Source organism: Elaeis guineensis, chromosome 12, assembly GCF_000442705.2.
Source record: "Elaeis guineensis isolate ETL-2024a chromosome 12, EG11, whole genome shotgun sequence".
In the NCBI taxonomy this organism is placed as follows: Eukaryota; Viridiplantae; Streptophyta; class Magnoliopsida; order Arecales; family Arecaceae; genus Elaeis; species Elaeis guineensis.
In genome coordinates, this window is record NC_026004.2 from 90603062 (window position 1) to 90615200 (window position 12139).

At 40.3% G+C, this 12139-nt stretch overlaps 1 protein-coding gene across 2 annotated transcripts; it reads left to right on the forward strand.

The window, feature by feature from the left end:
- Positions 1-5596: 5596 nt before the first annotated feature.
- On the forward strand, positions 5597-8772 carry LOC105061322 (probable polyamine transporter At1g31830). 2 transcript variants are annotated; one of them, XM_010945331.4, is made up of 3 exons: positions 5597-5779; positions 6272-6308; positions 6818-8772. In XM_010945331.4, the coding sequence occupies exon 3, from the start codon at positions 6863-6865 to the stop codon at positions 8279-8281; it is 1419 nt and encodes a 472-aa protein (XP_010943633.1). In that variant the 5' UTR covers positions 5597-5779; positions 6272-6308; positions 6818-6862; the 3' UTR covers positions 8282-8772. The 2 variants fall into 2 exon arrangements, with proteins under 2 accessions (XP_010943633.1, XP_010943632.1); XM_010945330.4 differs by lacking the exon at positions 6272-6308.
- Positions 8773-12139: the final 3367 nt, after the last annotated feature.

Genomic DNA, 12139 nt, shown 5'->3' on the forward strand with positions numbered 1-12139 from the left:
CCACTACCTGCAACAGGCCCTACGTGGCGGGCTATGACAATAGCCACGGGTCTACCCCACTACCCTTCGCAATAAATTCTCCTGACCACGGGCGGCCCACTACCAGACGATTACAGGTGTCACCATCAATCCGTTGCCCCCTCCGCCTATAAAAGGGGGACTCAGATACGTTATTCTCTAAGCTCATCTCTTATCTCAAAACTCTGCTAAATTCTCCGTTCGAGCACTCCATTCTTGTTGAGGCAGAGAACTGACTTGAGCATCGGAGGGTCTTGCCGGAGCAACCCCACCTCTGGTTTAGACTTCCCTTGCAAGTCCCGGCGGCGATCGCGGCTTCCCCGACTCCAGCTTCTCCGACGCAAGCAATTTTTTGCACCAACATATTGTAATCCCTATCACAATATCATCAAAATTCTTTTCGATGGGTTAGAACGATTCTAACTCTGTCCATCAAGGATCATCGATCATCAAAACAACACTCGATGAGTCTTACAATCCATCAGTGACACCTAGCAGTATATAGTGGTAAACTAGCAGAACAAAATATTGAACCTCTAGATACAGTTACTGTATGATTCAATACTTCTATCATGAGTTTCGATAAGATGGATGTTATGGATAACTCATCAAATCTTATCTTTTGTCATATATAATATTTAATCGACTCGAGTTCATATATGAAATCTTATATAAACTTCTTTCCATCATTCACACTATCATGACCATAGATTTCTAAACTCAATCTTATGAATAACATAGGACTACTCCTTATTTATCAAGATCAATAGATCCCATCTAGGTGTGCATCCTACTCCTATAATGAACCTACTGTAGCGAACATATATCGTAAGGTTCTGAATGGCTAAATAATCATGTGCTTGTGCAGTCAAACTATAGCAACCTCATTTGAGTGGTTGAGGTACCGCAGGTCTAAGGACTATTTACACCACTGCAGCATCGAGTATGTCACTGACAAATGGATAGACATCCATGTAACTACTTATATTGGTCACGCTCAGTACCATTATTCTCTAACAATCAACTGCACTCTCATTCTATTATCTCCACACTATAGATTCGAGACTCCTCTATCCAGAGAAAAGTGATTTGTGCACTAATCTCATCGAATCAATCACCATCCTCATGATGATCCATCGATCGAAAGTATTTAAAATTAATCATCAATAACATATGTCTCAAATTCTCAACTCTTGAAAACATGTGTCATCATTCTATTAATTTATTGGATGATTCATAGATACATGACTCAACATGAATAAAAATTTAACCTAATTTATTTTATTCAATTATAAAACTATGTCACTACAAAAATTTTATGTGTCAGCCAACTTGGCTTCTAGAGCATACATCTAACACCTCCACCTTCTTGACTGTCTAAGGGCAGATCTCGAAGAACCAACCTCCTAGGCTCGCCCCATGAGGCAAAATTTCAATCTTCTCCAGACAACTTAGAAACAAAGAAAAAGTGCTCCTCCTAGCTATGAACTAAGGAAGGAACACCTTAGATCAGGGATGGACCCTTAGCCTTTTTTGAGGAGCAACGAACGTACCACCACCCAGCATTGTAAAGGTGTTTCTTGAAAGTGAAGCACATCCTAAACAAGATAATGGTTGGCTCCATCCCGACCAAGAAACAAGCATTTGTAAAGTCGCATATAAAGCACCATGAGTTTGGTACAATCGAACTCAATGATATGTCAAGGAAGCAAAAGAGGCAAATGAAAAACAAATGGAGGGGAAGCCTCAAGCCTGCTCAGAAATACTCTTTGTAGAGACTGAGCTGACCTATCGAAGGATCGCAGATCCGATCACTAGAACATAGGATTTTCATTCGGTATTCAGAGGGAACTTGGAACTGAGATCTAATTAGATCTAGGTCCATCTCCTCCAATATAGATCGGATGTATTGAGGAATAAATGATTCCTCAAGCTCCTACTCACCATCCCCCTTAAAGGAAGAACCCAAGGCCTGAGGCATGTCATGGTCGAAGGACTAACTACTCGCCGAACCTTAGGAATCATCTATCTATGAGAATCAAAAGTTAGATAACAAGGACAAAAAATTATGGTGAGGTGAAGGAAACAAAAGAAAAAAGAATCAAACAAAAATCAAAGAGAAGGATGGAAAAAGAAAAGAAGTGTACAAGATCGAAAGTTCTGCTTGGAAAATCTGGACGTCGGCTGCTAGTGGGAATGCTTGAGAAGATGATCAAAAATCGCTTGTCCCCAACAGAGATCACCCACGAATTCAGAAGAGCTAGAAAATCGAAGCAAAAGGAAACAATAAAAAGTAAATTTGAAAAGACTAGACCCCTTTTTTTATAAAAATCTCGGACGGTCAGGACATCATGATGGTTCAATCGGGCCACTAGATAAGCAGCACCTGATGGTCACTTATTGGCCAGACCGACCTCATACGGATAGAGAATTAATGGGAGCATTGAATGGAGCTGATAGCACATCGGTTCAGATGGCTTGCCCAATCACCAACACATGTCTTTCCACTACTCGTCAATCCTGCCACCATCGGTTGTCAGTCATATGTCACGCTGTTTTAGTGACCAGCCAAAGGTTGTGTGAGACCATAAAAGGAAATCAATGTGTAGAACTCCCCAACCCAAGGTTGGAGGGAGAAACCAGTGCCTTGGCTAACCGAGCTAAAATCAATAATCTAGGTTCGATCAATTCCCTAACCCTTAAAAACGATGAATTCTTAGAGAGCCAAAAAACCAAAGGACTGTGACTCAGAGGTAACATGCAGCCATAAGAAAAAATATATTGCATTTCATTAATAGTGATCTAATTACAAGGCTTGGCCATGTGAAAAGCCGACCGACCTTTGAACCAAAAAGTTATGTACAGACGAATGCGACTACGACCCTAAGCTTTGGGAGGGGGACCATCTTCAAGACTATCTCTAGCTTGGGAGAAGGATCCTTCACCAATCAGACCAACAGCACTATCGGTCGGATCCATGGCATCATCAGCCAGACCCATCACATCATTGAACGAAATCATTTGGAGGTAGAACTTCAAAGAGATCGATGTTGGTTGCTGGGAAGAATCGCTCAACCATAGACTTGCATTTTAGCCAATCTGATAGGCTGTTAGGGATACTTTTAGTATCCCACGTATGAGTTTGACTTGATTGGTGATGGTCTTTGCTTTCATTCGCTCGACTTTATCCTTGGCAGCTCGGGTCGCTGCCTCGCTTGTGGCTGCCCTCTTTGTGAGCTCCACCACCACTGATTTTTCTTGATCGAGCCAATATTCCAAAAACTTAACTTTTTCTCTTGCAGTGTGGAGTTCATTTCGAAGCCATACGACCTTTTCAGCGGCCCCCCATGTGGCCTTTTTGGCCTCTTTTTTTGCCCTTGCACAAGCCTCAGCCAATCGGGCCTTTTTCGAAGCAATTACTTCTTTGACCCTTCTCAACACTTCTCTTAGGCACTTTATCTCACCAAAAACCTCAACACAAGTCCTCTCCTTTTCCAAATCTCTCTTCTCTGCTATGGAAGCTTTCTTCTTTTTTTTGTAAACTTGTCTCTCGGCAAATTCAGCCCTCTATTTGGCATCGGCAGCCTCCCATTTCATTGATTCAGCCACCATCGAAAAGTGGGACAGATAGTGCCCCAACTGCGATAAATAGGAAATCAGTTGACCAAACAAAGCAACAAAGCAAATGACTCATAGAGGAGATCTTTACCTGAATATAGGAGTTGAGGGCATCCTCATGTTGGAAGCTCAACTCTGCCTCCACTAACTTCATCAGTCGAGAGAAGGAACCAATTGAGCATATCACAGGCAAACTTTGGCTCATGTAAAGCGGAGTCAGAAGCTCGAATTGTTGGAATATGCATATCTTCCACCTTAGGCAAAGAAATGAAAAGTCCCGAGGTGACCATGTCGGTCCGAGACAATAGCACCGAAGGCTCTCCTTCCCCCTAGGGTGTAAATAAGGAAGCTGGATCCAAGATATCTCCTTCGATGAAGAAGCCTGTGCCAGAATGGAAACCTCACCCATACAACATAGGGTACTCTCCACAACCGACTCATGCATCATGAAAAAAATGATCTAATCTATAGGAGCCTCATCCCAAGCACTGCCCGACCGAGCTGATTCAACTTCCAGGACCTTCCTCTTTCTCACGAACTCATGAAGCCTCTTCAACTCTTCTGGCCTCATTCCCGCTACTAGGTGGGGCGACAACAAAAGACCATTAGAAGACTACTAGAAAAGCCATCAGAAACTGCCTCTTTGACCAACTTCGACCCAGGAGCATAAGATTAAAACAAGAAAAAGACAGGACTAGTAAATATGAAGGACTAAGGCTCCCCTATTTATAAAGCCTCTAGACGGTGCAAACGACACTTGGCACCACATAAGTGGCTGGTTCCATTAGCCAGTCGAGAGTGCAGCGGTTTATATGGAAGTATGAGATATGGTATGGCACTCACAAGGCTAAAGACGCCGACCTACTTTACTCCATTGCTCGACCTAATTCAAGCTTGGATTCGAGAGTGGAAGGCAATTGATATGAGGTGAATCTTATCTCGATTGATGCTGAGAAAGAAACCTCGGCCTTACCGACCTTACTCTTGACCGACTTGATGTCTCCTGAGCCAACCTTATCTATCTAACCCAAGATACATCCTGTATCTATCTTAGCAAATATTATGGGCAGGAATGATCATCGACCCTATCCAACATATAGAGAGAAAGATTGATCCCCTGCTCTGTGCAAATTTTCAAATCCCGTAATCTCCCACACTCCTATACTCTAACAACTCTCACCTCTATGTATAAATAAAGACTAGCAAGAGACTCCCAGGTAAGCAATAACTTTTCTTCCAATATATGTTCACTCATTCTCATCTATTTCGAATTTCTGATTTGAATATCGGAGGATCTTCACTAACGTCACCTCCAATCAATGACTTCTTTTTGTAGATCCAATCATCATCATTTTACTGTCACCATCCAACTCTTGCCAAATTGATCTAAATCAAAAATTTACAGTAACATGCATGTAGTGCAACGAGACATTTGTTGTTTCGGTCGGTCTGCCCCCATGCTTGAGACATCAGAAACATGCTCGATGTGGATACCCAGGGAACATGCCCGATGTGAAAGTGCAGTAATTATCCAAGATCGGAGGTAGCTCCCTCCACAACAGAAATATAAAATCTTTTGCTCGATTTTTCTATAATTTTTTCTCCAAATTTTATGGTGGATAGAGTTCTCTGCTCGACGGCTTTATCCGCTTGAAAGGTGCAGGTAGGCAAATGCGGGGGTCTACATTGATGCTTGGTTTCCGATGCTGACGGGCAACCAGAGATTTAAATCCTTAGCCCTTACCCAGCCACGGAGCCCCGATCCGTGAAACGGGAATCGGGAAACGTGCTTTTATTACTTTCCATGGGACAGCCTTTTCGTTATCGCGACACGTGCAATCCCTAGCACCCGTTGGGGCTCTCCTTTCCTGTTTGTATCGAGGACCGACTGTGTGACCGAAAGAAAGAACTCAAGAGCCGAAGATGTCGATGAACCCATTTATAAAAGCGGGTCCCACAACTCTCTCTCCCTCTCCGGATGCAGTCGTGCGTTTCTTTGTCTGTGAGAGGCCGCGATGGCTTTTCCCCTTTCTCTAAACTCCAACGCGCCGCTAGAGAGGGTGAGAAGGCAGAAGCGGAGGGGACCTGATTGAGCTTGGAGTTAATGGCGAGCTTGAGCCCATAAACCCTCGTTGTTTAGATGGTCAGTTGCAATTCTATGCACTGATTCTACGCGTTTTCCTTTGGCTTTTGGATTTTTTTTTTTATTTTTTCAGATTGTTTGTTCTGATATTTATGTTCTGGATTTTTCGGACTCTCTGCCATTTGTTGCCTTGATTCCAGCCGCCGGGGGGTGTGAGTGGTGCGGTGGTGTTGGAATTTAGTGGGAGATTTCGTTTTGTTCTTCTGAGGGGAATTGGTTTGGTTTTTCTTTGGATTTCCAAGTGTTTGATGTTTTATTCCCTTGAGAGGAACTTTTCTGGGATACCAAAAAAAAAAACAGCACTTTTCTTCATCTATTATGACCACTTTGAGAAATCCATCTCCTTGTTTTCTCTATTTTTCTGTAACATAGATCCTGTTGTACTGGATTGGATTCAAAGAGAAGGATTCTAGTGTTGGTTTATGCAGAGAGTTTGTGAGATCAAAACTTTGTTTACATAAAGTCCCAATTTGTCTTCATAATTTGTTTCAGGAATCAAGATACTAGGTCAAACGAGAACCCAGTAGAGGTAAGACATTCTTTTAAGCAAGGGATCTGCCTTAAATTCTGTAACATAGATCTTGTTATTTTATCCTTTCCTATCATCAACTCCACAACTTGGAAGAAAACCCTAATTTTTGACGACACCGGTTCTCTTGTTTTTTTTTTCCAACCACTGGATTCCTTGAGAAAAGAATGAATTTTTATGTTTTGTTATCTCGTATCCTTTGATTTTATTCTGGAAGATGACAGGATGATTTTTAGTATAATTTTGTAAATTTGTAGCTTCTGTTTGCAGATATTGAGGACAGGAAGAATTTTTATGTTTTGTTATCTCATATCCTTTAATTTTATTCCGCAAGATGACAGGATGATTTTTAGTATAATTTTGTAAATTTGTAGCTTCTGTTTGCAGATATTGAGGAAGACGGGAAGTATTTTTATGTTTTATTATCTCGTGTCCTTTAATTTTATTCCGGAAGATGACAGGATGATTGATTTAGTATAGTTTTGTAAATTTGTAACTTCTGTCTGCAGAAATTGAGGAAGACAGGAAGCAATAGAGACTACTATTCTGTTCCTATGGGGGAATGCAGTGGCCCTCAATACCAGGGAGTTGGCGAAGGAACTCTCAAAGCAGACAGTTTTCGGAAAGTTTCAGTCATTCCCCTTGTGTTCCTCATCTTCTATGAGGTGTCTGGTGGCCCCTTTGGGATAGAGGACAGTGTTCAGGCGGCTGGCCCCCTTCTAGCTATCCTCGGCTTCCTGATCTTCCCATTCATATGGAGCATCCCAGAAGCACTGATCACAGCCGAGATGGGGACCATGTTCCCAGAGAACGGGGGATATGTTGTCTGGGTCTCTTCAGCTCTGGGGCCTTTCTGGGGTTTCCAGCAAGGTTGGATGAAATGGCTTAGTGGTGTCATCGACAATGCGCTGTATCCAGTTCTCTTTTTAGACTATTTGAAGTCTGGCGTACCGGCTCTGGGAGCTGGGCTGCCAAGGACATTGGCCGTGTTAATACTCACAGTCGCGCTAACTTACATGAACTACAGAGGCTTGACTATAGTTGGATGGGTAGCTGTCTTTCTTGGGGTGTTCTCGATCCTTCCATTCATTTTTATGGGGTTAGCGGCTATCCCAAAACTCAGGCCTTCAAGGTGGTTATCGGTCGACATGCACAATGTGGATTGGAGTTTGTACTTGAATACACTTTTTTGGAATCTCAACTACTGGGATTCTATCAGTACTTTGGCAGGAGAAGTTGATAATCCAAGGAGAACTCTCCCAAAGGCCCTCTTGTATGCGCTGATCTTGGTTGTTGTCGGGTACTTATATCCCCTCCTGGCGGGAACAGGAGCTATTCCTCTTGATAGGGAGCTGTGGACAGATGGTTATTTTTCTGATATTGCGAAAATTCTAGGTGGGGTTTGGTTGAGATGGTGGGTCCAAGGGGCTTCGGCATTATCCAACATGGGAATGTTCGTAGCAGAAATGAGCAGTGATTCTTATCAACTTCTCGGGATGTCAGAACGTGGGATGCTCCCAGAGTTCTTTAGTAAGAGGTCACGCTATGGGACTCCACTTGTGGGAATATTGTTCTCCGCTTCTGGTGTAATTCTGCTGTCATGGCTGAGCTTTCAAGAGATTGTTGCCGCGGAGAATTTCCTTTACTGTTTTGGGATGATTTTGGAATTTGTGGCCTTTGTAAAGTTACGGATTGAGCAGCCAACTGCTCCTCGGCCTTACAGAGTTCCTTTGGAGACCACTGGTTGCATTTTGATGGTTCTTCCTCCCACACTGTTGATTTGTGTGGTTCTGGCGCTTGCCTCTTTCAAAGTTATGATTGTTAGCGTGGTTGCAATGCTTGTTGGATTTGTCCTGCAACCATGCCTGATGTATGTGGAGAAACGGCGGTGGCTGAGGTTCTCTGTAAGTTCTGACCTGCCTGATTTTAGGTCTGCGGAGAATGAGAATGATGCTGAATCTCTGATGGGTTAAACCAGTATTGTTTGTTGACGCAAGGCTACTCCTGGTTTGGACACCTACGGTGTATTTTCTGACATACAGTTTTCTCTCCATGTACGCCAGGAAATTATTGCGATATTATGGTCAACCACAGATAGTCTACTTCCCGTTTCAGAAAGACCATGCAATCAGGCATATTCTTCTGTCCTGCACCTACAGATTTGCCTGTTCTTCCATTGCAAGGCTGATCCTTCCGAATCTTTCATGCTGAAGTCAAGAACAATGCAGTGTCCTGCAGCATTACTTCTAAGATACCTTGTACTTCACTTTATTGCTGGATAAAATATAGCAGTAATGCTCTGCTTGGTTGTTTTCTTATGTGGAAGTTACGTTAGTGCAAAATCAGAAAGTTCCACTTGAGAAGTTCATGACTGGAAAGTGGTGCGTGTGAGTGGTAGTTGTTTATGTTTATAATTTCTCATGCTTACGCAATTGTCACTATGATGAATTTCAAAATTTAATCATGTGTTGGATCTGCAGCAGGGATAAAGACATAACTATGATTGGAAAAAAATAAATAAATAAGTTCTGTATGATTATATATGAGAGTGGAAGAAGATTTTGATCTTGTAACGTAAACCCATTCTTGAAGTGCATGGAAACTTGTCTTTATGCCAATTTAACAAGTATTCCTGTCACAAAAATGCATTTGACGTGGAAAGTGTTGTGACAAGGGATGCTGGTTGTTAGGTTTTAGAAAAAGATGACTGGGTACTATTTGATATCTCAGACAGTTGAATTAGAAACTTAGCTTGTATTGTTTGTGAGGCATTGCTGTTAGAAGACTTGCAAAAATGAAAGCAGGCTTGTGGCAAGTATGTTCTTTTGTTGATTCATTTTCAGTAAGAAGTCAGGTTTTGTTGGGCACCAGCATGGGAGGGACATTACGTGTGAGGATTGCGCTTAGGCCTGAAGTTGACATCTTTCGAAGATATATATATATATATATATATATATGTGTGTGTGTGTGTGTGTGTGTGTCTCTTCAAAAGATGTCAGACTTCAGACTGGATTGCATATATATATATATATATATATATATATATATATATATATATATATATGCAATCTTTAGGCCTAAAATCTGACATCTTTTGAAGACACACATATATATATATATATATATATATAGAGAGAGAGAGAGAGAGGGGGGTAGATTAGGATCCGGTTGATCGGATTTCAGCTTCTATCCGGTTGGATCTTTCTTTGTTGGATCGGTGCACATCTCTAAGTCAGATTTCAGGCCTAAAGATTTCAGGCCTAGAGAGAGAGAGAGAGAGGTAGATTAAGATTCGGTTGATCGGATCTCAGCTCCCATCCGGTTGGATCTTCTTTCGTTTGATCGGTGCGCATCTCTAAGTCAGATGTTTAGGCAAACGGAAGATTTTTCTCGTCCCGTTAGCTGATCTGACAGCTTAAAAAAAATAAGTCGAAAGAATTAAATAAGATCGGATTGTCGTTTCCTCTTTGGTGTCTCCTCTGTTTAAGGTTATGATGCTACTTTTATGGGGATTGGATTGGAAAGGAGAGAGAGAGAGAGCAGATCTTCTTGTTTGAAATAAACCTCTTCCCTTCCTCTCACTGGCAAAATCTCCTTCTTTCTCCCTCTCTCTCTCTCTTTCTCTTCAAAATAAACTTCTTCTCCACTTTTCTCCGACGTAAATAGTCCAGTCTATCTCTCTTTCCATCACAAATATATGGTCAGCTCTCTCTCGATGCAACTACGTCACCGGCTCTCTCCATCGCAAAAACATCGCTGGCGATCTCTCTTCAGTGTAAATACATCGCCGGCTCTTTCTCTCTATTGCAAACAAGTCGGTGGCTCTCTCTTCAATGCAAATACATTGCAAACTTTCTCTTAGGTGCAAAATCACATCGATATTTACTTCTCTCCCTTCCTTTCTCTCTGCACAACCATCTCGTTGGAATTGTTTAAAATATAATAATTGAGTGCAAGGTATATACTAGTCACTTCATTAGAGGCTAAATATTTTGGCTAAATATTTCAGTGAATATATGATATGTGATATTGTAAAAAATTTATGATATAGAAAATATAGAAACTATTCAATCACTATCCTTTGATAAAATCAGTTAAATATTATCAGTTAACTTATTGATTAAAAAATTTTTTAACATTCAATGATTATGCTTATACTAGTGTAAGTGATAAATGATTATTTTTTTAGCATGAGCTGTAGTTTAAACTGCCTAGTTATAACTTACTAGAGCACTTCTTTTTAATAGAATAACATCAATTTGAAAGTTGATATTTAATAGTCTCAATTGATAGTCCTTGTTTGATATATATCAGTAAAATTGAGCTATGCATTTGAATGAATGCCACTTATACTAACTGTATTTTATTATCAGTAAATTAAATTATACATATTATGGATGTAAATGTGGAAAGTATGTATGATGACAAGATCTTTAGCACACCAACTACTTTTGTAAGGAAAGAAAGCAATGTGAATGATCATATTTTACTCAATGACACTCCAGAGTCATTCAATAATCACAGAGAGATGGCTTCAAAGAGAGAGAGAGAAGATTATATTGAGTAGAGTCCAGAAAATACTGAAGGTTTAGTATTGCATAAAGACATGGCCTTCGAAACTCAAGAAGAAGCAATGGAAGCCTACAATCAATATGCATATAAAAAAAGTTTTGGTATTCGGAAGGGATCATCTTATCGATCCTCAAAAAGTAAAAAGATCAGCAGACAAAAATTTACGTATTATAAAGAAGGGGTATATAAGCTTAAGATTAATATTGCAGTTGATGGACAAAACATGCAGCACAAATTACATCACGTAAGGAACGACAAAGCATTCGCACTGGATATAAAGCCAAAATACATATTAGAAAAACTGAAGTTGGCAAGTAGGAGGTTACCATACTTCACGATGTTCATAATCATGAGCTCATTTATAGCCCATTGAAAACTCACTTTCTCTGATCTCATACAAAAATCACCTCAGAAGACAAAGAGTTTATTGAAACTTTACATGATCAAAATATTTCAACTCAATAAATCATAGGTGCCATCTCACAATTGCATAGAGGCATACGAAATGTAAGCTTTATTTAAAAAAATTTGAGTAACTTTAGAAGAAACCTCTGAAAATAATTATTCAATATTGATCTGCAAACAATAATTAATCATTTTCGAACTCGACAAATCAAGAATCTAGCTTTCTTTTATGCCATCCAATTAGATACCGACAATAGTATCCAGAATATTTTTTGGATTGATGGAAGGTCAAGATTGTCTTACCAATACTTTGGTGATGTGGTGACATTTGACAGTATATATATGACGAACAAATATAGCATGCCTTTTACACTATTTGTTGGCATCAACCACCACATGCAGTCAATTCTATTTGGTTGTGCATTAGTCCGAGATGAGTCTACCAAATCATTTATTTGGATTTTTTAGTCTTTTCTGGAGGCACATTATGGCAAGCACCCAAAATACATATTAATTGATTAAGATCCAACAATGAAAAAGATAACTGAGCATATTTTTTCTAATACTATCCATCAATTTTGTAAGTAGTATGTCCTAAAGAATATTGGAGAACGTCTATCTATTCTTTTTAATATAAAAAATGGACTGAAGGAGGATCTTTACCATTGTATCAATACTTCCATCTCTCCAGAGCAGTTTGAGCATCGTTGGAATAAGTTTATCAACAAGTACTCCTTGGAGTCCAATGCCTACCTTGATCATCTATTCAGTATACGAGACCAATGGGTGTCTGCATATTTTAGACATATATTCTTTGCTTCTATGTCTACAACATAGCGCAGTGAAAGTATACA